The sequence below is a fragment of the Staurois parvus genome, unplaced genomic scaffold, assembly GCF_062004578.1.
Source record: "Staurois parvus isolate SC_StPar_1 unplaced genomic scaffold, SC_StPar_1.0 ptg000635l, whole genome shotgun sequence".
Taxonomy (NCBI): domain Eukaryota; kingdom Metazoa; phylum Chordata; class Amphibia; order Anura; family Ranidae; genus Staurois; species Staurois parvus.
In genome coordinates, this window is record NW_028318431.1 from 3473181 (window position 1) to 3497510 (window position 24330).

Here is a 24330-nt window from a genome sequence, read left to right on the forward strand (position 1 = left end):
ATTCTGCTGATAAACCAGGAATCTCTCCACAGACCGGGGGTCTCTGAGGGGGAAAGAAAATCATTCCTTTCAATGTTCAATCGGGTTCAAGTCTGGGCTCCGGCTGGGACATTCCAGGACATTCACAGAGTTGGCCCATAGCCATTCCTTTGTTATGTGGGCTGTGTGCTTAGGGTCGTTGTCCTGTTGAAAGATGAACCGTCGCCCCAGTCTAAGGTCCAGAGCTCTCTGGAACAGGTTTTCATCAAGGATGTCTCTACATTGCTGCATTGTTTGTAGAATGTAATTAATGTAATCCATTTTGGAATAAGGCTGTAACATAACAAAATGTGGCAAAAGTGAAGCGCTGTGAATACTTTCTGGATGCACTGTAAGGAACCTAAGACTCATGTGCAGTTTATGGGTAGGAAACGGCAAGACTCATGTGCGGTTTATTATTATTATACAGGATTTCTATAGCGCCATCAGCTTGCGCAGTGCTTTACAAAATGAAGGTAGACCTAACAGTTACAATACAATTTGGTACAAGAGGAAACAGAGGTCCCTGCTCGTCAGAGCTTACAATCTAGGAGATGAGCAGGCAAAGGCGTGGTATTTAGGAAGAGAAAAAAGGAAAAAACCTTTTTCTTTGCAACAGTTGGGTAGGATTAGGAGGGGATTGATTTTATTATGTATGATGATAAGAGAGCATAGTATTTGTGCATATTCGTTTCCAAATGCAATCAAATACATCTATGTAATCTCTGTGCAGATTTGTTTTTAAAAGCAGCTGCATATGTATACAGAGAATCCTTATGTATATTCAAAGCTAAGCACAGTCTCTTATATTTATATAACATTGTAATCCTGCATATTTGTTCCCAAAATCAGTCACACTTACTGTATATATACTATATAATTTGCAAATCCATTTGTTCCCACTAGTATTGTATATGTTTACACAGCAAAGGGCCTAAATATGAAAGCGTAATACCAGGTGCCATCACAATTGGTTCTGTGATGTGTTCAGTCTGTTAAATTCAGCAGCTGCCCCAGTTATCAGCTGGATAGCAAAAGGCGACATCACATCAGGGTTCTGATGTCTGAAGAATGCTCTAAAGGGCAGTAGAACGGTGTATATAGGGTCACAACCTTTTTTTTTTAAAGTAGAGAAAGTTTAGACCCTTTCTCAAGTTTTTATTGCTTTCTGTGTCCTTGTTGGGGAGAATCATCCCTCTAGTTGTCCTAGTGACCATTGTAACCCAGATGTCATCAGAGCAAAAAGTAAGAAAAAAATCATCAAATGGGTATACCTGGTCCAATGACATCTCTTTAGGATGGAAATTTTGAGAAATTACCTTTCATTTTCTGTTGCATCCCCAGTACAGAAAGTGAAGAAAAACCTCCTCAGTGTGACAACAACTTAACCTCCCTAGCGGTCTGATTATGTCCATATTTCTGTGCTCAAAGCGGTACATTTTTTTGCATGGAAATATGTATTTTTTTTATTGTAGGCCTGTAATTTTTAGGAATAACTCACTGAAATCTGTTCGAACAAGAGTCTAGTAAACATCCCGGGTATGTTAAAATTTTAAACACGAAATCATAAATTATAATTTAATAAATAATCATAAAAAATAATAATATAATAATAATACATTTAATTAAATAATTTAATCAAACCAAAAACACTGAAATTTGAAATATAGCGCCAAGTTCGCACATCACTGAGCAAAGTCGCAAAATCGTTTTCAGTGTCTGATGAGGAATTTCCCCACAAATCATTGTTACTCAATTCTGCAAGTAGTTCTGATTTACTATCGCTGTTCTCTAGCTGGTCTAAAACCGCTTTTGACCTAAAGGGACACTTTTTGGATGCCATGGACATTTCTCAGTTTCCAGGCAGAAAGAACAGTAAAAATGCAGGCAGGGCACAGGACAAAGCACTAGGGACAAAATGTATGTGAAATGGTTTGATACAGGAATGTTTTACTATGTGATTTTAGTGAATTTAGTGAATGTCACTTTTACAACTTTCAAATTTCCTGCCAGTTCCGTCCCCGTACGTCTTGACGTCCCAGGGAACGGAACCCAGAAGACAGCTGTAGCGGAGCCAAGAGCAGAACCATCTCTGCGCTACACACCGGGGAATTGTTTAGAGGTTAACCCATAAAGCGCTGTTGGCTTTTTAATACAAAAGCCCAATAGCTCTGGTAAGAGCTCTTATATGTCTGTCGTTTTCACCAGGATTTTAATTCACTGAATGTGGGTTTCTTCATCTCTTTTGACGTTTTGGTTTCACTCACTTAAGAAGTTTTTTGAGTTTGGACTTTTGTAAATATTATTGATGGACTTTAACTCTATTTAGCACTGCACTTTTTTGTTATATACTGTTTGAGGAATTGTATCTATTGCCGTGTCAGCTGCTTTTTATGTATCATTCAATATGAGCACAAATATCTATTTGAATTTGGAATTTAGATTTTTCCTTACTCTCTAATTCCCAAAAAAGTTTTGGTTTTAAGTATTTATTTATTTCAGGTACTTATATAGGCCATCAATTTACACAGCGCTTTACATATACAGTGGGGATCGAAAGTTTGGGCACCCCAGCTAAAAATTTGTATTAATGTGCATAAAGAAGCCAAGGAAAGATGGAAAAATCTCCAAAAGGCATCAAATTACAGATTAGACGTTCTTATAATATGTCAACAAATGTTAGATTTTATTTCCATCATTTACACTTTCAAAATAACAGAAAACAAAAAAATGGCGTCTGCAAAAGTTTGGGCACCCTGCAGAGTTAATATCTTGTACTGCCCCCTTTGGCAAGTATCACAGCTTGTAAACGCTTTTTGTAGCCAGCCAAGAGTCTTTCAATTCTTGTTTGAGGTATCTTTGCCCATTCTTCCTTACAAAAGTCTTCCAGTTCTTTGAGATTTCTGGGCTGTCTATCACGCACTGCTCTTTTAAGGTCTATCCATAGATTTTCAATTATGTTGAGGTCAGGAGATTGTGAAGGCCATGGCAAAACCTTCAGTTTACACCTCTTGATGTAATCCCCCGTGGATTTCGAGGTGTGTTTAGGATCAGTATCCATTTGTAGAAGCCATCCTCTCTTTAACTTCAGCTTTTTCACAGATGGCATCAAGTTACCATCCAAAATTTGCTGAAATTTGATTGAATCCATTTTTTCTTCTACTCGTGAGATGTTCCCTGTGCCACTGGCTGCAACACAACCCCAAAGCATGATTGATCCAACCCCATGCTTAACAGTTGGACAGAGGTTCTTTTCATTAAATTCTGTGCCCCTTCTTCTCCAAACGTACCTTTGCTCATTCCGGCCAAAAAGTTCAATTTTAACCTCATCGGTCCACAGAACTTGTTTCCAAAATGCATCAGGCTTGTCTATATGTTCATTTGCAAAGTTCAAACGATGATTTTTGTGGTGAGGACGTAGAAGAGGTTTTCTTCTGATGACTCTTCCATGAAGACCATATTTGTACAAGTATCTCTTTATAGTGGAATAGTGTACCACAACTCCAGTGTCTGCCAGATCTTTCTGGAGGGATCGTGCAGTCAAACGTGGGTTTTGAATTGTTTTTCTCACAATCCTGCGAGCTGTTCTGATATTTTTCTTGGTCTTCCAGATCTTGCTTTAACTTCCACTGTTCCTGATGACTGCCATTTCTTAATTACATTCCGAACAGAGGATATTGACATCTGAAAATGCTTTGCTATCTTCTTATAGCCTTCTCCAGCTTTGTGAGCGTCAAGTATTTTCAGTTTCAGTTTTCTAGACAACTGCTTAGAAGAACCCATGGTGCTGATTGTTGGGGCAAGGTCAGATGAGTCTGGGCATTTAAAACCTTTGAGATTGACATAACCTGGTCTTCCCAGATGATGATTGAGAACAATCCATGACACTGGCAGGTCTCAGCTTTGCAAAGGGGGCAGTGCATGCTATAAATTCTGCAGGGTGCCCAAACTTTTGCAGACACCATTTTTTTGTTTTCTGTTATTTTGAAAGTGTAAATGATGGAAATAAAATCTAACTTTTGTTGACATATTATAAGAATGTCTAATCTGTAATTTGATGCCTTTTGGAGATTTTTCCATCTTTCCTTGGCTTCTTTATGCACATTAATACAAATTTTTAGCTGGGGTGCCCAAACTTTCGATCCCCACTGTATATGTTGTACATTCACATCAGTCCCCTCAGGGGACGTACAACCTAAGGTCCCTAACTCACATTCATACATACACATACTAGGGCCAATTTAGACAGGAGCCAATTAACCTACCAGCATGTCTTTGTAGTGTGCGAGGAAACCGGAGTACCCTGAGGAAACCCATGCAGGCACAGGGAGAACATGCAAACTCCAGGCAGGGGGTGCCGTGGTTGGGATTCAAACCAACGACCTTAGTATTGCCAGGCGGAAGTGCTAACCATTTAGCCACTGTGCTAAATACACTATAACTGTCAACCAATCAGAAGACCCTGAGACTCTGTAAGTTCAATTTCATTGTATGTACATATCATGGTATAAAAAAGATATAGAATATCTTTTATAAGGAAATCTACTGAAATTGTGATTTACATCCAAATAAACACATAGCTAAATAAACAAAGTACCATAGCTTAAAATAACTTTAATGAATCACTGGACACCAATTACAATACACAGCAGGACCACACAACATGGACATTATATATGCACCAAGAGGTTTATTTACACATCACATAAATACCAAAATCATAACATGTCCATTATTTATAAATTAGAATAAAGCTATAGCTATAATAGCAGCTGTCATATGAAGTCCATTCTAGGTAAAAAAGCAAAAACAAAAATGGTTCATCAGTGATGTTAATCCTAAGAAATACTAAATAGAATGGAAAAAAATGTTCATATCACATTGTTAATTATCCAGTTGTAAAGTTAGATGAGTCATAACTTAACTTAATGCCATGAAAACATACTTGCAATCCACAAGGTTATGATGCTCAAAGCAATCCCGAGCTTTAATCATTGAGGATAAAACAACAGGTTTCCTCTACCCCCAGCAGCATATACTTACCTTTCCTTTACTCCACCATCTCTAGATTAAGTGCCAGAAGCAGAAGTAATTACAAAGGACTTACTGCAATGAAGCAGCATGTAACTTACTCTATGTGACTCATAGACTGTGCAAGTTACAACTTTTTGCTCCCATCCTGCCTGAGCAAAGCACAAATTCAATTTAAAGCGGTAGTAAACTCTTACAAAAATGTTTAAAAAGAGCTTCTCCTTACAAGTTAAGGGCATAATGTGCTAGTAGGCATCGCTATTAGTCCATTCTGAAAGACTTATCTCAAAACGGAGCCCTCCAGCGGCACGCTGCCACTGCTGACAGAGCTTCCACCTTTATTTGGTCTTCCTTCTGGGTTTGCGGACTCTAACCACTTGAATGGCTGAGCTGCAGTGATGTGCTGTGTATACCGACACACTATCCCTAGACTCCTTAGCACCCCTAACCACACGTAGCATTAGACCTCGACCGCTTCAACCCTGGCAGAACGACCACATTAAACATCTTAAACGACGCTGGAACGATTCTGGCACAAAACCAAATCTCCTCAAGCATTCTCCCTCTACAAATCTGCCTTCCTCACCTACACCTCCTCCCTCCACGCCGCCAAACAACCTACCAAGCTCTTGTCAGAAGCCCGCCTCACCACTTGCCCCCTTGACCCTGTCCCCACACAACTCCTCCGGGCACCCTCCCCCTCCATCCTACGCTCCCTCACCCACATCTTCAATCTTTCTACTGGCGCATTCCCCTCCCCCCTAAAGCACGTGCACATCACCCCCATACTCAAAAAACCCTCCTTGGACCCCACTGACCTGAACAACCTTAGACCCATCTCCCTGCTGCCATTCACTTCCAAGCTCCTTGAGCGCTTAATCTACAATCGCCTAAGCTCCCACCTCACTGACAACAACCTCCTCGATCCACTACAGTCTGGCTTCCGTCCCCTACACTCCACCGAAACCCCCTTACTCAAAATCACTAATGACCTTCTAACCGCCAAAGCTAATGGCCACTGCTTAGTCCTCCTACTCCTCGACCTCTCCGCGGCCTTCGACACATTTGACCACCCCGTCAGGGACCCCAGTGTTGGCCGCGATCGCGCACGAGTCTGCGCATGCGCGGTGTGCCCGGCCGCAATAGCATGCGAGCATTGGGACCAGGGCACCCGCGATTGCAGCGTCGTTCACGCATGCGCACTCGCGATCGTGGGCGCGAGCCTGGCACCAATCAGGGTGCAGGGTGCCCTATTTAAAGCAGGTTGGACTGTGTTTAGTTGCTGTATGGTCTTACCTGTATCCTGAGTTCCTGCATAATAGATTGTCTTGTTGCCGACCTTGCCTGACCTTGATTTGCTGTCTGTCTCCTGTTCTGATCCCTGGCTTGTCTGACCATTCTCCTGCTTAACCCTGCATGTTCTGATCTGTTACTGAACCCGGCTTGTGACCTGTTTATCCCTTTGCCTGCTGATTTTGTACCACGCCGCCATCTCCGTTACCGACCCGGCCTGCCTGACGCTGCTCTTGTTACCTCCTCACATCAGGCTCTCACCTGCTACACACCTCCAGCGGTGCTTCTACCACAGCTGGGTGAAACCAGGGGCCGCGACCTGGTCTCGGTCTGCTCCAAGACCTTCCTCACCATCGGGGCCCTGGTGAACAAGCAGGTTGGGGCTTAGATTCCGCGTCTCGGGGAATTTTGGTCTGTGGAGCGCTAGAGGCTACCGCTGTAGGATCCCTAACACCCCCTCCTCCTCAATAAACTACACTCCCTCGGCATCAGAGACTCCGCTCTCTCCTGGCTCTCCTCCTATCTCTCCCAACGCTCCTTCAGCGTTACCTATAACGCTACCACCTCCCCCTCTCTCCCCCTCTGTTGGGGTCCCCCAAGGCTCTGTCCTCGGGCCCCTTCTCTTCTCCATGTACACCTCCTCCCTTGGCAAACTGATACACTCCCACAGCTTCAACTATCACCTCTACGCCGATGACACACAAATTTACCTCTCCACCCCTCAACCCACCCCTTCAGTCTTTGCCTGTATCACCCACCTGCTGAACGCCAGACTGGATGTCGCTCCACTTCCTCAAACTGAACCTTTCAAAAACCGAGCTCCTAATTTTCCCCCCAGCCCGTGCCCTCACTCTCTCCATCACGACCAACAACGCCACCATCAGTCCCACCCCGCAAGCCAAAGTCCTAGGTGTCACTCTAGATTCAAACCTGTCCTTCCAACCCCATGTCCAATCGCTAGCAAGCTCATGCAGGCTCCACCTCCGTAACATCTCCAAAATACGTACGTTCCTAACCCCAGACACTACTAAACAACTCGTTCACTCCCTCATTATCTCACGCCTGGACTACTGCAACTCCCTCCTCAACGGCCTACCTCATCACAGACTATCCCCGCTTCAGTCTATCCTGAACTCAGCGGCCAGACTCATCCACCTTACCAACCGCTCCTTTTTTGCCACCCCCCTCTGTCATTCCCTCCACTGGCTCCCGATTGCCCAACGCATCAAATTCAAACTACTAACACTGACATACAAAGCCATTCATAACGATGCCCCAAACTACCTCACCGACCTGATACCCAAATACCACCCAACCCATAATCTTTACTTCTCACAAGACCTCCTACTTTCTAGCTCCCTGCTCTCCACCTCCCATGCCCGACTGCAGAACTTCTCCAGGACTTCCCCCATCCTCTGGAACTCACTACCCCAATCCATCAGACTGTCACCTACCCTCCTCACCTTTAGGCACACCCTGAAAACCCATCTCTTCAGGAAAACTTACCCCACCCTCACCTAACTGACGATCTCCTCCACTCCTCCTACCACTCCATCCCCCACAGCCACTTCCTCCTGTGCCACTATCCCCTCCCTCCTAGAATGTAAGCTCGAAAGAGCGGGGCCCTTGAACCCCTCGTGTATTGTTTTGTTACTGTACTGTCTCATGTACTGTCCCCCACTATAATGTACAGCACTGAGCAAACCTTTTGTCGCTATATAAATACTGTATATTAGTAATAATAATAATGTCAACCTGCACGTGTGCACAGGAGTTATGCCCATGGGGCATACTCAAGACATCCCTACAGAGTGCATGTACCGTGATGCAGGAACAGTGAATATCTCCTAAACAGTGTACACTTAGAAGATATCCCTTGTACCTACAGGTGAGCTTTATTATAAGCTTTCCTGTAGGTACAAGTGTCCAAGCGGTGTATACTATCGCTTTAAGCTCTGATAGTTCACATAGCAAGTCCTCAAGGTAGCATCTCCTGTCCATATAGAAAAATATAGTTGGAAAATATATTGTTTCTTCCGGGGAATACATTAAAAAAAATATTTGTGTCCCCATGAGTCCAATCCCAAATATGAATGCCACAGATATAATGGCTCAAATTGCACGGTAGTCCTTCCTACAATTGGAAGCTGGAAAGTGAGCTTACCATGGATAGTTTCAAAGAGATAAAGATCACTGGCAATTCAAAATTTAAATGAAGTCAGGGTTCACTGTTATAAAAGATTTATGGATTTGATTCTTATATATAGAAAGTTATCTTTTAAGATGACTATTTCTATCCTTCCAACATGACCGACTCCATAAGGCACAGAACAATATTGGTGGATGGAAACACTATGGAGCCACATGGAGCCAGTAGCTCTGCAGCATCTTTAGGATTTCAAAGTGACACTGTCCACAAGTAACACTCTTTTGGCTGCTTACATACATAAAAAATTTTAAATTAGCACTTACTGATGCCGTCCTTCTTATAGCAAATCATTATGCCTTTTGTCAGTAATAGCCCTGTAGTTTCCTTCACCCTCTGACACTTTTAAGAGCATGAGAGGCTTTAATTTGTAGGCCCTGTACTGGGCCTGATGTCACCAAGTCTACTGGTTGCTGCCTGTAAATCTCACACACGCCTCAATCTGTATGTGGGAGAGTGCCTGTATTTTATCAGTGAGTTACGATGGTCCACTCCAAGAAAACTGAGAGCTATAGGCTTCACAGGTAGGGACTGGACACCATTGTGGGCCAGGAGGAGGGAAGGCTGCTCCCAAGCCCTAAATCGGGTCACCCTTATGGAAGGTTGAGTGCTGAACGCCAGGAGGGTATTGTCCCATGCTCCACAGACTGCACAAATCCAAAGGAAATAACCAGGAAAGGACTCTTCATGCATACAGTCCAGATGAATACATTTACAAGCATTTGAATATGTTTAGGCGTGCATCTGATCTTTTTCCTTTAGAACTGTTGAAGATTGAAGACAAGGACTATAACTGACAAAGGCATAGTAAATTAGTATAGCAAGGGCAGCATAGGTAAGTGTTTGCTGTAAATATTTTATTTATGTGAGAAGTGGTTCTTGATGGCAGTGCTCTTTAATGCCTAAAGGTCAAATGGATAACAATAAAAGTAATGCTAAAAAGTATGTTGTTGGGGCTCCCCTCCATGGGCAGATCATATAAAGAAAGAAAGTATTTATACCAACAGCATGTAATGAGTGTTTTCTGAAAAAGAATTGTTGGAAATTGAAGACAAGGGCTATTACTGACAAAGACATAATAAATTAGAATAGCAAGGGGAGCACAGGTAAGTGTTTGCTGTAAACATTTTATTTATGTGAGAAGTAGTTCTTGATGGCAGTGCTCTTTAATGCCTAAAGGTCAAATGGATAACAATAAAAGTAATGCTAAAAAGTATGTTGTTGGGGCTCCCCTCCATGGGCAGATCATATAAAGAAAGAAAGTATTTATACCAACAGCATGTAATGAGTGTTTTCTGAAAAGAATTGTTGGAAATTGAAGACAAGGGCTATTACTGACAAAGACATAATAAATTAGTATAGCAAGGGGAGCACAGGTAAGTGTTTGTTGTAAACATTTTATTTATGTGAGAAGTGGTTCTTGATGGCAGTGGCTCTTTAATACCTAAAGGTAAAATTTAAATACATAAAGGGGGTGAATAAGGTTCACGAGGGAAGTATTTTCAACATGAAACCAAAATCAAAAACCCGGGAACCTTAATCTAACTGGAGGAAAGTTCAAAACTAATCTCAGAAAGTATTATTTTACTGAAAGAGTAGTTGATGCTTGGAATAAACCTCCAGTAGAGGTAGTGAGCCAGTCGACAGTAATGAGCTTCAAACAGACTTTTTCTGCCATCACTTTTCTATGTTTCTACGGCTCAAATGGATAACAATAAAAGTAATGCAATGGAGTCTGATTGGCTCATGTTGTTGGCGCTCTACTCTATGGGCATACTCATAGAAAGAAAGAAAGAAAGAAAGAAAGAAAGAAAGAAAGAAAGAAAGAAAGTATTTATACCAGCAGTATGTAATGCGAGTTTACTGAAAAGTATATTTATTAAATTTATTAAAGATATTATTTATAAAGGGATCAACCTACCAAATCTGGAGATAGGCCAAGACCTCTGAGCGCACGAACACTGTTCTGTGTTGGTTTTGTTTTTTGTTCTCCCGTAGCTGTAGGCTAAAAAAAAAAAAAACACAATGTAAGGTCAGCATCATTAAAAACATGAAGACAAGAAACTGAACAGAAGGCCCCTCACAATTCACACAAACACTGTTGAAGGTTCAACCTTTTGGATTTAAAATTCATCATAAATAATACTTTTTTTTATGTTTCATTGTTCACTGCTAGAAGATTACTGAAAAAGAAAAAATGTGCTGAATGGCTGTAAATAGAATGAAAAAACAGGACATGAAGGAAAGAGCTTTACATCACACAGACTGTAAAGTGAGCCCACAGCTAGTAAATAAGCGGGAAGGCACGATTAGGCTCTGTAAACGCACAGGCCAAGAAATAGATGTACATCCAGCAGTCCCTTTGATATGCACTAGATTAAAGTGATTGTCATTTTTTTTAAAAAAACAAACAGGTTTATGCGTATCTGCTCTGTGCAATGGAATTGTACAGAGCAGTCCTGAACCTTCTGTTCTCTGGCCCCCACTGGTGCTCCTGGCTCTTCACCAAGTACCCCCATAAGAAGTGGCTTCCTATGGGGCACTCGTACGGGCTTGCTCCTGGGTCTTGCTGCCTGCATACAAACAGTGTGACTCAGCCCCACCACCAACTTTCTTGTCATTGGCTTTGATTGGCAGCAAAAGTGAGAGGAGAGAGGAGCTGTAGATGTGCACATTGCTGAATCGAATGAGGGCTCAGTTAAGTAAAAGGGAGGGTATATTTTACCTCAATGCAAGGAATACATTAAGGTACGGAATGTTTAGGCTTTATAACTACTTTAAAGTTCTAAGAAAGTCCTGCAGCTTTTTTTCTTATTATTGAAAGCCCTTTAAGGTAAACCAACTTGTTTGCAATCCCCTGTACAGCAGCATTCAGTATGAAAGAAGAAAAGCAGCACTAGAGGCCATCTGATTCTGCTACATGAACATGTGCTGACAAGGAATAGGTTGACTCCCGGAGAAAGCAGAATGTGTAGATAGAGCTCTTCACTGTGCTGCCAAGCTAGGCCAGAGAAGTGACCAAGATCTGTTGCTTATCCTTCAGCACAGAAAATAAATATCACCAATAAGTTTGCCCTACTCAAGTTGAGGCAGGTTCAGGCACCTGTTGCTGCTCCATCTAATACCAATGCTTATTCTGGGTCCCACATTGCCTACCTTTGGCCAATGGATGGTCACAGGTGATGCACACAGAAGTTACATCATCCCAACCACCTAGGTCTTACCCAGCATGGTACGAATGAGTTAGGATGTACACTGCATGGTGCATGTGCTGTGCAATGTATATACAAAAAAAGAAGAATTTCAAGTAGCATTGGGCAAAGAATTTCTGGAAAAGAGACTTTGCGTATCTCTTGTGCCAGAAAACTCTAGCTCTTTGCACTTTTTCACAGTGGGTCTTTAGTTCCACTTTAGCATTCAGGTGAAATGTATACTGGCTATCAATTTTCTGTTATTAATGTCCAGGGTCACAGCAAAGGGGAGCACTGAGCACATCAACTCTTGGCTGGAGAACCATGTCGTTCCTCAGTGGTCACCTAACGAAGAGTGTTACCCAAATGTCGCTTTGTTTCAAAATCTCTGACCCCGATTAGTGTCAACAAGCAGTGACAGAAACACAAACCACTCCAATATGTCCATCCAAGTTTGTTGTGGTATCTTAGAAACAGAAAAGAAAAAAAAAAAAGAACAGCTAAAGCCCTCATACCAGAATTACTCTACTTATGAAGACACAAAAACAGTAATAGAGGGGTTAAGCTTAAGGCTGTTTTATTGAAGTTATTCACTTAAAAGAAAAATCATTTGATTTCTGATGGAAATTTCCAAAAGATATTTTTTTTTTTGCAAGAAACCTAGAATGAAAATTCAAAGGCCAGCTTTGATGGTGTCGAAATACTTTGAAGAAAACATTTTGAAATTTTATACAATATCTGGACTTCAAGTGAAGCTAAAGGTAAAATAAAACATGACATATAAGATTCAGTATGCCAACTGCATTAACACAGCAGTCCATGTTTTTTTTTTTTAGCCCCCCTGTAACACGGCTTTATTACCTGTTCATCCTGCCAGCAAATGTGTCATCTTTTTCACCTTCCTTTAACAGGCCAAGCTGTCCAGCAAAATCGGCAGTTAGAAGGTTGGGACAAACCATTGAACATTGTTAAGGAGGCTTAAAATGGTCAGCTTTTATTTATTTAGTTAAAACATTTATCTGAAAAGAAAAAAAACTAGCGTATTTTTCGCTCCATAAGACGCAGTTTTTTCCCCCAAAAAAAGGGGGGAAATGTCAGTGCATCTTATGGAGCGAATATAAAGCGGCCGGTCCAGTATTTCTGCCGCCACCATGTCAGAATATCGGGCCGGCCGCTCAGCTCTTCTCTCTTGCAGGACCTTAACTGTTCCTCGCTCCAGCGCTGTAGTTTTCCCGCGCGGCCTTCTGTGACAGCCGGGTGTCCACTGTGCATGCGCGAGAAGCGCGGCGATTTGTGAATGGTCCGGTGTCTTCTGGGACACATGACAGGTCCCAGAAGGTGCCGGGCCATTCAGAAAACACAGTGCTTCTCACGCATGCACAGTGGACACCCGGCTGTCACAGAAGCTGGCGCGGGAAGAAGAGGAAAGGACAACTCTGTGGAAGTGGGAGCGGGTACCTGTCAAATTCCCCCTCCCTCCCCAAGGTCCGCAGTCTCTGGTCATCCCCTGTACTGTCCGCAGTCTCTGGTCATCTGTACTATGTCCACAGTCTCTGGTCATCTGTACTATGTCCACAGTCTCTGGTCATCTCCTGTACTGTGTCCGCAGTCTCTGGTCATCTGTACTATGTCCACAGTCTCTGGTCATCCTCTGTACTGTGTCCACAGTCTCTGGTCATCTCCTGTACTGTGTCCGCAGTCTCCGGTCATCTCCTGTACTGTGTCCGCAGTCTCCGGTCATCTCCTGTACTGTGTCCGCAGTCTCTGGTCATCTCCTGTACTGTGTCCGCAGTCTCTGGTCATCTCCTGTACTATGTCCGCAGTCTCTGGTCATTTCCTGTACTATGTCTGCAGTCTCTGGTCATCTCCTGTACTGTGTCCGCAGTCTCTGGTCATCTCCTGTACTGGGTCCGCAGTCTCTGGTCATTTCCTTTACTGTGTCCGCAGTCTCTGGTCATCTCCTGTACTGTGTCCACAGTCTCTGGTCATTTCCTGGACTATGTCTGCAGTCCATTGGTTCAGAATATTTTTTTTCTTGTTTTCTGCCTCTAAAATCTAGGTGCGTCTTATGGAGCGCTTGAGGAGTTTTGGATGGGGTTAAGCTTTAACCTGTTAGTCACTTATGCAAAATCCATCTAAATCAACTGTCTGACACTACCCTTTCCACAGGTAGACAATATTAACCATTAGCCGCCCGGCCAATGGCCGTTTGGCGGCTTCAGATGTGCCTCTTCATTCCGGGAGCACGCCATTTGGCGTGCTCCCGCACATGCGCCGTTTGCGGTAATGCAGAGCGGCGCAGCATCGGGATCTGTCACGGGCCGTGCACCTCGGACACGGCCGATGACAGATCCGAGTACCGGCTCCCGTTGCTGGTACCATGTGACCTGCTGTGACCAATCACAGCAGGTCACATGACAGTTGTATACAATGGATGGCTTCATTCATGATGCCATCCATTGTATACTAGTGCCTAGCTGTGAATGGTCACAGCTAATCACATGCACATGTCATGTGATTAGCTGTGACCAAATCACAGCTAAGCACAAAAAAAAAAAAAAAAAAAAAAAAAAAACCTGAATGAATCGATTTCATTCAGGTAAATGCTTGCTTATAGCAAAGTAATTCTTTGCTATAAGCAAATTGTGTAAAAAAAAAAAACTGATCACTTCCCCAAAGTAGTACAGTGTTACTATGGTAACATTGTACTACTTTGGTCATAGTAAAATATGAAAAAAAATCTTAAAAAAAATAAAAAAAATGTAATAAAAAATTAAATATAATAAAAAAATTTAAAAAAATTTAAAAAATATATATATATATTTTTTTTTTCATACTGTCACCAGTCAGTGTCCCTGTTAACCGCCATGCCAGTTATATGATGACGCTGTACTGCACTGGTGACAGTATGTAAAAAAAAAATAGTGAAAATAATTTTTTAAATTTTTTCATTTTCCAAAAAATTATGACATAAAAATACAACTTCAAAAAACTCGCCATGCCTCTTATGAAGTACGTCGGACTGTCTACTCTGCAAAAAGGGGTCATTTGTGGGATATCTGTACTATTCTGACATTCTTGGACCTCAAGAAATTAGATTGGCTGTCAGTACTTCAGGATTGATCAATATTCAGATCTATACCATAGTTTGTGAACTCTATAATTTTCCTACAAACTAAAAAATACATCCTAATTTGGGTTATTTTCACCAAAGACATGTAGCAGAATACATCTCGGCCTAAATTTATGAAGAACAATTATTTATTTGTAAACTTTTATAACAGAAACAAAGAAAAATGTGTTTTTTTTTCCAAATTTTTGGTCTTTTTTTGTTAATTTAGCAAAAAATAAAAACCCCAGCGGTGATTAAATACCACCAAAAGAAAGCTCTAGTTGTGTGAAGAAAATGATAACATTTAGTTTGGGTACAATGTTGTATGACTGCGCAATTGTCATTCAAAGTGTGAGAGCGCTGAAACCTGAAAAATGGCCTGGGCAGGAAGGTGTAAAATTGCACGGTATTGAAACGGTTAATTTCCAAGGATTGCTACAACATATACATATAACTATACATATAGTTGAGGAGTGAATGTAGCCACCCAATAACAGGAGGTGTGTTACTGGCCAAGTCAATATTTAAAAAAAAAGCCTAAAAAAGAAAAATATTGGTGTGGCAGTGGCTAGCTGCCTTTGGTTTGAGTTACTGTCGATGTTATACCAATGTTTTTGTCATTTATGTGCCATTGATAGCCCCTGCATGGGCGCACCTTTTGCTCTGTTGGTGTTAGAGCATGGTTTTCTTTAATTTTTTATGTGCAATTGATGTCCTCTGCATGGGAATGTCTTGTTGCTGCTGTTTTTTTAATGTTTATAAACTAAATAAAATCATTGAAATACAAAAAAAAACAAATGCAGCCACCACATCTAAAAATTGGTAAGTTGCAACATATTATACATTTTGCCCTGGGTTTTGATACTGTATGCTTTAATATGTGATCTTTTTGACTTTTAGTGCACATTTCTTTAAAAAAGCCTCTTGAATTCACAACACCATTGTTTCTTTAAGGTAAAAAAGACAGAATCTGTCCACACCCATGATCATCCTATTTTTGAAATACAACAGTTATGAAACTGATGAATCAGAACCCATTTAGTTTTAATGCAACATGTGTTTGATTTCATGCTGTTCTGTGTTCCCTATGCAAACCTTTTCTACTAATGTATTCTTTAGAAAATTAGAGAGCAATTTACAGATTGTCCCAAATGCAATACCTACTCTAAAAAGGTGGAATGTTTGGTAATATGTGTTAGAATATTTACTCCACTTTGTATCATAGCTTGACTCCACACCAATTTTCAAAAGAAGTGTACCTACCGAGTGCCCCATTTTATGCTGAGATTTCATCTATGAGAAGTATAGTTTTTTTTTTCTTTCCAATTCTTTACTTATGCAGGATGCCAAACAGAGGCTACAGATACTAATGACAGCTACAGTATAAGCCAAATGTGAAACACTGTATATATTAGTGCAATATGTTTGCTAACAAATACACATATGCACCAGCACTTCACATCAGTGAGACATCATCACTTATCACTTATAGTAAGCTTCTGTATGAATCCACTTTATTAAGGAACTGGAAAGTTATATGACAGAAGAAGAAAAGAGATTCTGAGACATAGAGGAAGGAGTTCAAGAGAATTAGGAAAGAATGAGGGATGGAGATGTATACTGGAGAGTTCGCTCCCCTAACCTCTCATGACAGGGGTTGGGGATCTAACATGTCTGTTATAGGCTTATCGTGTAGCATGGCTGAAAGTACAGTAAAGTATTTGGGTGTGAAAGTGAATTCACTGCAGTAGAACTAGATTTAATTTTTTTACATTTGTCATGTGTAACTCTGCCAGAGGCAATTCGATTTTCCATTCATTCAACCATTCACTTTTGTTACCCACATGACTATGGAAGGTGCTTGGGGTTATTTCCAACATCTCAGAAGGCAACTTTTGGCAGTAGGTGGCTGAACCAATCTCTTAGAGTATATGTTTGAGGATATTGTTATGGTGATAGAAAAAAAGTTGGGTCGGGTTGAAGAAGATGGTCAGTAAGGTAGTCTGAACAGTGGTCCAAAAGGATTGAAGAACAAGGCAAGACCAGAAGATATGCAAGATATTGCCCATATCTGAATTTCACCTCCAACAAATGTTAGGGAGTGACAAGAACATAGCATGTGGAGTATGGGGTGTCTTAAAACATTAGGTCAGGCTTTTAAAACTCGATTCATGGTACTTATAAATGTTTTATGGGGGCAGTATAGCAAATTTCAGTAAAAAATACAAGTACATTCATTTTAGGGCACAAAAAAGCAATAAATTGCCTTTTTTGTGTAAAATATAAAAGATGAGGTTGCAGCGAGTAAATAGATATCCAACTTGTCAAACCTTAAATTTGTGGACACTTTTAAAGCTCCTTATAGGTCACCAGTGGTCCAAAAGGATTGGAGAACAAGGCAAGACCAGAAGATATGCAAGATATTGCCCATATCTGAACTTCACCTCCAACAAATGTTAGGGAGTGACAAGAACATAGCATGTGGAGTATGGGGTGTCTTATAACATTAGGTCAGGCTTTTAAAACTCGATTCATGGTACTTATAAATGTTTTATGGGTGCAGTATAGCAATTTGTCCCTTTATTCTAGAGTCATCTGGAGAATAAGATCTGATTTCCATTTCGTGAGGTGGGGGGATTTTCTGGTAAAGTGTTGAGTCTAAGTGGCTCTTGATTTAAATGCTCTCAGGGATGTGTAAATTTTTGAAAAAACTACTTGTCCAGGCACTAAGTCGGGGCCACAATCTATTTGTCCTTCAGGACAATCTACTTGTCCATATTAAAAAAAAAAAGTAAACCAAAACTGTATTTAAATCTGGGGTGATTTTAGCAACGTCTGGGGCTTTTAAAAACAAAAGGGGCTTTATGGCGACTTAAACATGTAATATTTTTAACATTGCGCTGTTTATCTCCTCCTCCCCTCCATGTCTGTCTCCAGCACAGCACCTGGGGACTAGCAGGGAGGGGAGAGACCTTGCAGTGTAATGAGCACCGATTGGCTGCTCATCAGGAAAGGGTGGGTTAGGGCTTATACTTTATGCCTTTCACTGCCAGAGCCATTTTTGCATTTTTTTGCACACGTTTAAAATATCATTTTAGGCCTGAAGATTACATAAAACCCCCAAACATTATATATTTTCTGAAAGCAGAGACCCTACAGAATAAAATAGTGGTAGTTCCAATTTTTTTATGTCGCATGATATTTTTGCAAAATTTCAGTAAAAAATATAAGTACATTCATTTTAGGGCACAAAAAAGCAATAATTGCCTTTTTTTTTGTAAAATATAAAAGATGAGGTTGCAGCGAGTAAATAGATATCCAACTTGTCAAACCTTAAATTTGTCTGCGCTTGTGAAATGATGACGAACTTCAGTACCCTATATTTTCTATAGGTCAACACTTTTAAAGCTCCTTATAGGTCACCAGTTTAGCGTTACAGAGGAGGTCTGGTGCTAGAATTATTGCTCTCATTCTGGCGTGCGCAGCGGCGATATGTAACATGTGTATCGCAATCTACGGTTTCACGCGTAGTCGCCCCAGCGTGTGCTTTTATGTTTGTACGTGCGTATATGTGGGGGCCTCAATATATTTTTTTTTTACTTTTTTTTTCATCACATAGGGGACAAGTCCCCTATGTGATGATTTTTGGTGACAGGTTCTCTTTGAGACATGCAAGGTCTAAAAGACCCTGGATGTCTCCCTTCTGCTCCACTGGGGATTGCTCTTTCTCGGAGACTGCATTACAATCTCTCATAATGTCACCTCTGGGTCAGCACAAAAAGGGGAGCGGAGTGGACTTGTCCGCTTTTCTCCCTCCCCTCTAGGCAACAGCAAGTTGGGCCTGCAGATGGGCAAGCGGAGCCCGGGAGACCTCACGCCGGGGGAGCGGAGAGGCTGGCACCGTGTGGAAGCAATCGGCAGCAGAGCTGCTGCAGATTGCTTTACCTGACTGGTGAGCCATGCTGCTTGCCTGCAGCAGGACTAAAGGTTAAAAAAACTACCTGTCCAGCGCCCGGAACTACATGTCTCAGGCGTCGGGGGATAGCAATCCAACATCCCTGGCTCTTTTTCAAATTGCGTGGGTGGCCTAGAAAATTAGGAACGGGTTGGAGGGGAATGGGGAAGGTGGGATAACTGTGGGAAGCCTCCAAGTCCCTATGTATGAGAGATGGGGATCTGATGCCATGTGCTCTAGTAGCAAGGGATAGTGTTGTGTGCCCGGTATAGCTTTCTTTGGAGTAGCTCCCAGAACTGAGGGTCTTCAACCCCTAGTAGAAAAGCAGGATTTCCAACAACAGGGAAGAGAGGGGAGGGGGGGTTGAGGAAAAATTCTGTAAAGAGTTTCCTACACAAACCATCTGTTGCCAATCGCAGGATGGGTTTTTACAGAGATGAGGATTATATCATGGCACCGAGAGAGCTTTGTTAATGAAATTTTGAAAGATTGTTCCAATTCTCACAAAAGCTTGTTCCAATTCTATCCACTGTTTCATGTCTCCAAGAGATGATCAGCTTGAAAAATGTAGGAAAAATACAGTTTTATAATATCAATGTTTTTGGAGAACAGAATGCAATAGAAAGCAAATTTAATGGGACTGGTTTGAAAAAAGCTTGCAAACAGCTATAAAGTGCAGGCACATACCTGTGTCTGCTTTCTGATCCCTCGCTCTACCTAAATGCTTTGCCGTTCTGAAAGGACAAAGCTTTGAGTCTTCTCGGCAGTGCTGAAGCTTGTCCGCTTTCTCCTACCACTCACACAGTCCTATTGGCCCATCACTATGACAGGCTGCCTCTCTGGCCAATAGGAGAGCACTGGTGAGAAGAGTGGAAAGGCAAGCTTTGACATTACCGCAGTACTGAATTGGAAAATCCAGAAATTTGGCCTGAGCCTTTAGATGCCTGTGCTATATACTTGTAGCAGCCTAAAATGTGATTTTGCAGGGCACTCTAGTCTCTAATGATTTTTGTTTATTGATGACATTCTAAATATATTCTTTAAATAGTTATATGAATTATCAGCATAGAGTGATGTCCTCTGTTTACCATACATGTCATTTAAATAATGCATGAAGTGATGACAATTTACAACAAATTGCCAACTATACTGACTTATAGCTCATCATTTTTCACACTTACTCATTCTGCATTCATTTTATTAATACATGTTCTCTCAACACTGATTCACTTTAAATAAACCTATCATTTAGAAAGCTATTAAAAATAATAGCTAGGCTGCATAGATGGCCCCATCAGACGTATAGGAGCAACTTCAGCATTAATGTGAGCCTTTGAAAAGCATGGCTGTAGACCTCTAAACACTGACTTCTGGGGTATTTCCAACTGTTGGTTCTTAAATAGATAGGTTATGTGCCTAGTCCTATGCAAATATTGACCTTCAGGGAGCCAGAATTTACATAGATTGTTTATGGATTTACAGTGGTGTTTTGCATTAACGTTGAAGGTACACTCATACATCTTATTATTATTATTATACAGTATTTATAAAGCGCCAATAGTTCGCTCAGCGCTGTACATTATAAAGGGGGACAGAACATGTGAAAGAACAATACCAATACAATGCAAAACATGAGGGGATCGAGGGCCCTGCTCTTTCAAGCTTACAATCTAGGAGGGAGGGGATGGTGGCACAGGAGGAGATAGCTGTGGGGGATGGAGTGGTAGGAAGAGTGGAGGAGGTCGGCAAGTTAGCAGGGGGCGGGGTAGGCTTCCCTGAAGAGATGGGTTTTCAGGATGCGCCTAAAGGAGAGGAGAGTAGGTGATAATCTGATGGGTTGGGGCAGGGAGTTCCAGAGGATGGGTGACACCCTGGAGAAGTCCTGGAGGCGGGCATGGGAGGAGGAGACCAGGGAACTAGAGAGAAGGAGGTCTTGTGAGGAGCGGAGTGTGCGTGTTGGGCGGTACTTGGATATTAGGTCAGAGATGTAGTTCGGGGCAGTATGGTGGACAGCTTTGTACGTCAGCGTTAGGATTTTGAATTTGATCCGTTGCGCAATCGGAAGCCAGTGGAGGGATTGGCAGAGGGGGGTGGCGGAAACGGAGCGGTTGGAAAGGTGAATGAGTCTGGCAGCCGTATTCAGGATGGACTGAAGCGGGGATAGCCAGCGGCGAGGCAGGCCAGTGAGGAGGGAGTTGCAGTAGTCGAGTCGTGATATGATGAGGGAGTGGATGAGCTGTTTAGTGGTTTCTGGAGTTAGGAACGTGCGGATTTTGGCGATGTTGCGGAGGTGGAGTCTGCACGAGTTTGTTAAAGAGTGGACTTGGGGCTGGAAGGATAGGTTGGAGTCCAAAATGACACCAAGTACTCTGGCCTGCGGGGCGGGTTTGATGGTGGCGTTGTTGGACATGATGGAGAAGTCAATGGGGGGTGGTGTCCGGGCTGGAGGGAAGACAAGAAACTCGGTTTTGGAGAGGTTCAGTTTAAGGAAGTGGAGCGACATCCAGTCTGATATGTCGCTCAACAGGTGTGTGATTCGGGCGGAGACCGAGGGGGTGAGGTGGGGGGTTGAGAGATAGATTTGTGTGTCGTCGGCATAGAGGTGGTAGTTGAAGCCGTGAGAGTGTATGAGTTGGCCAAGGGAGGAGGTGTAGATGGAGAAGAGAAGGGGCCCGAGGACAGAGCCTTGAGGGACCCCAACAGAGAGGGGGAGTGAGAGGGAGGTGGTGGCATTATAGGTAACGCTGAAAGAGCGTTGTGACAGGTAGGATGAGAGCCAGGAGAGAGCAGAATCTCTGAGGCCGAGGGAGTGTAGTTTTTTGAGGAGGAGGGGGTGGTTGACTGTGTCGAAGGCCGCAGAGAGGTCAAGGAGTAGGAGCACTGAATAGTGGCCATTAGCTTTGGCGGTTAGCAGGTCGTTGGAGAGTTTGAGTAAGGCAGTTTCGGTGGAGTGTAGGGGACAGAAGCCGGACTGTAGGGGATCGAGGAGGTTGTTGTCGTTGAGGTGGGAGCATAGGCGGGTGTAGACTAGGCGCTCGAGGAGTTTAGATGTAAATGGGAGCAGGGAGATGGGTCTGAGGTTGTTCGGGTCATTGGGGTCCAGGGAGGGCTTTTTAAGTATGGGGGTGATGTGTGCATGTTTCAGAGGGGAAGGGAAAGTGCCGGAGGAGAGGGAGAGATTGAAGATGTGGGTGAGGGAGCGTAGGATGGAGGGGGAGGGAGGTTGTAGGAGTTGTGAGGGGATAGGGTCAAGGGGGCAGGTGGTGAGGCGGGCATCAGAGAGGATCTTGGAGACTTCTTCGATGGTAGTAAGGTCAAAGGTGCGGAGTGTTGGGGGAGCTTCAGTATGAGGAATGTAGGGTGGGGTGGGAGAGGAGGTAAGAGCAGTGGTGGGGCCGTGGGAGAGGGGTGTAGAGGGGGTAGCTGAGTGAGGGGGAAGGGGGTTGGAGGGAGTTTGAGCAGCGACGAAGTCCCTGTGGGTTATGTCGAGGGGGAGGGGGGATGAGGGGGTAGCTGTGTGAGAGGGGATGGGTTGAGAAGGCGTGTGAGTTGCGGCAATGTCCTTGAGAATTGTGTCAATCCTGTTTTTGAAGTGATTGGCAATCTCAAGGGCAGTGAGTGAGGTGCTGGGTGGAGGTGGGGGTGGCGAGAGTAGAGAGTTGAAGGTGGAGAAGAGTCGGCGAGGATTGGAGGAGAGGGCCTTGATGAGGGTCAGGAAGTAGGCTTGTTTGGCAGTATGGAGGGAGGAGGTGTAGGTGTGGAAGGCAGATTTGTATCGGGTGAAGGCTTGTTGGGATTTGGTTTTGCGCCATAGTCGCTCCAGGGCACGACTGTGTCGTTTGAGGGTTTTGGTGTGATCAGTCTGCCAGGGCTGGAGCGGTCGGGGTCTGATCTTATGGAGTTAACAATGTACAAGATTATTTTTTCAAAATGTAACTGCTTCCACACCGCCCTAAAGCAGAAATACTGCTACAGGGCGGCATGGGTGCACAAAATTTTATATATATATATATATATATATAATATGATTTTGCACTTCCAGGTAGGGGGTGCGTTCTCCCTACCTGCGCCACCCTTCGTGACCTCAGCTGTCAATTACCGTGTCCCGACTGGTGATTTCTCACCGGCACCCGGAGATCGCAGAGTATCTCCACTGTCAGCTCTTGCACACTTCTTGTTACGGCTCTGCTGCGCAGAGCCTTACAAAGCAGTGTGTTTACAGTGGAAAGCACACACACAGCACACAGTTGACCTTTTGATGGTCCTACGTTAACCCATTCCTGCCCAGTGCCATTAGTACAGTATTAGTGCTTTTTATTATCACCGATCACTGTATTGGTGTCACTAGGGATGTCAGTGACACCAAGTCAGTTCCCCCCAGTGTCAAAATGCCCACTGCAGTCCTGCTATAAGTCACTTTTCGCCGCCAATACTAGTAAAAGAAAAAAATTAATTCCAGTATCTATACCACCATTTGTAAACGCTGTAACTTTCACATAACCCAATTCATTTACATGAATTGGGATTTTTTTTTAGATTTTGGGTTTTTTATTGCAAACACTGTAACTTTCACAAAACCCAATTCCTTTACACGTATTGGGATTTTTTTTTAGCAAAGACATGTAGCAGAATACATTTTAGCCTAAATTTATGATGATTTAAATTTTTTTTACTTGACATGTTTATTAGCAAAAAGTCAAAAATATTGTCGGTATTTTTTTGTTGATAGCACAGAAAATAAAAAATGTACAGGCAAATAAATACCATAGAAAGAAAGCTCTATTTGAGGAGAAAAAAAAAGGACAGACATTTAATTTGGGTGCAGCGTTGCATGACAGCGCAATTGTCAGTTAAAGTAATGCAGCGCTGGAGGGCAAGTGGTTAAACCAATGTATAATAAAATATGTTGTGCATTTTTAACTTTAATGTGTTCATTTAATAAAACAGCAGAAAGAGAAAGTATAAAGTATAGAGCCTGTAACAAGACTAAAGCTGAACTAAACTCTCTCAAACAACAATCACTATTTTTAATTCTTATGCTGCTAGCATTAGTAAAAAAAATAAGAAGTTACAGTCAGGTCCATAAATATTGGGACATCGACACAATTCTAACATTTGTGGCTCTATACACCACCACAATGGATTTGAAATGAAACGAACAAGATGTGCTTTAACTGCAGACTGTCAGCTTTAATTTGAGTTTTTTTACATCCAAATCAGGAGAACGGTGTAGGAGTTACAACAGTTTGCATATGTGCCTCCCACTTGTTAAGGGACCAAAAGTAATGGGACAGAAAAATAATCATAAATCAAACTTTCACTTTTTAATACTTGGTTGCAAATCCTTTGCAGTCAATTACAGCCTGAAGTCTGGAACGCATAGACATCACCAGATGCTGGGTTTCATCCCTGGTGATGCTCTGCCAGGCCTCTACTGCAACTGTCTTCAGTACCTGATTGTTCATGTGGCATTTTCCCTTCAGTTTTGTCTTCAGCAAGTGAAATGCATGCTCAATCGGATTCA

The 24330-nt window shown here is 42.5% G+C and overlaps 1 protein-coding gene across 6 annotated transcripts in view; it reads right to left on the minus strand.

The window, feature by feature from the left end:
* CTPS2 (CTP synthase 2) overlaps positions 1 to 24330 on the minus strand; it is a 306531-nt gene that overhangs the window by 220764 nt on the left and 61437 nt on the right. For all 6 annotated transcript variants that reach the window (XM_089693658.1, XM_089693654.1, XM_089693659.1 and 3 more), the window contains one exon: positions 10470 to 10553. In XM_089693658.1, coding sequence (XP_089549784.1) covers positions 10470 to 10553 — 84 coding nt within the window. The remainder of the gene's footprint in view (positions 1 to 10469; positions 10554 to 24330) is intronic.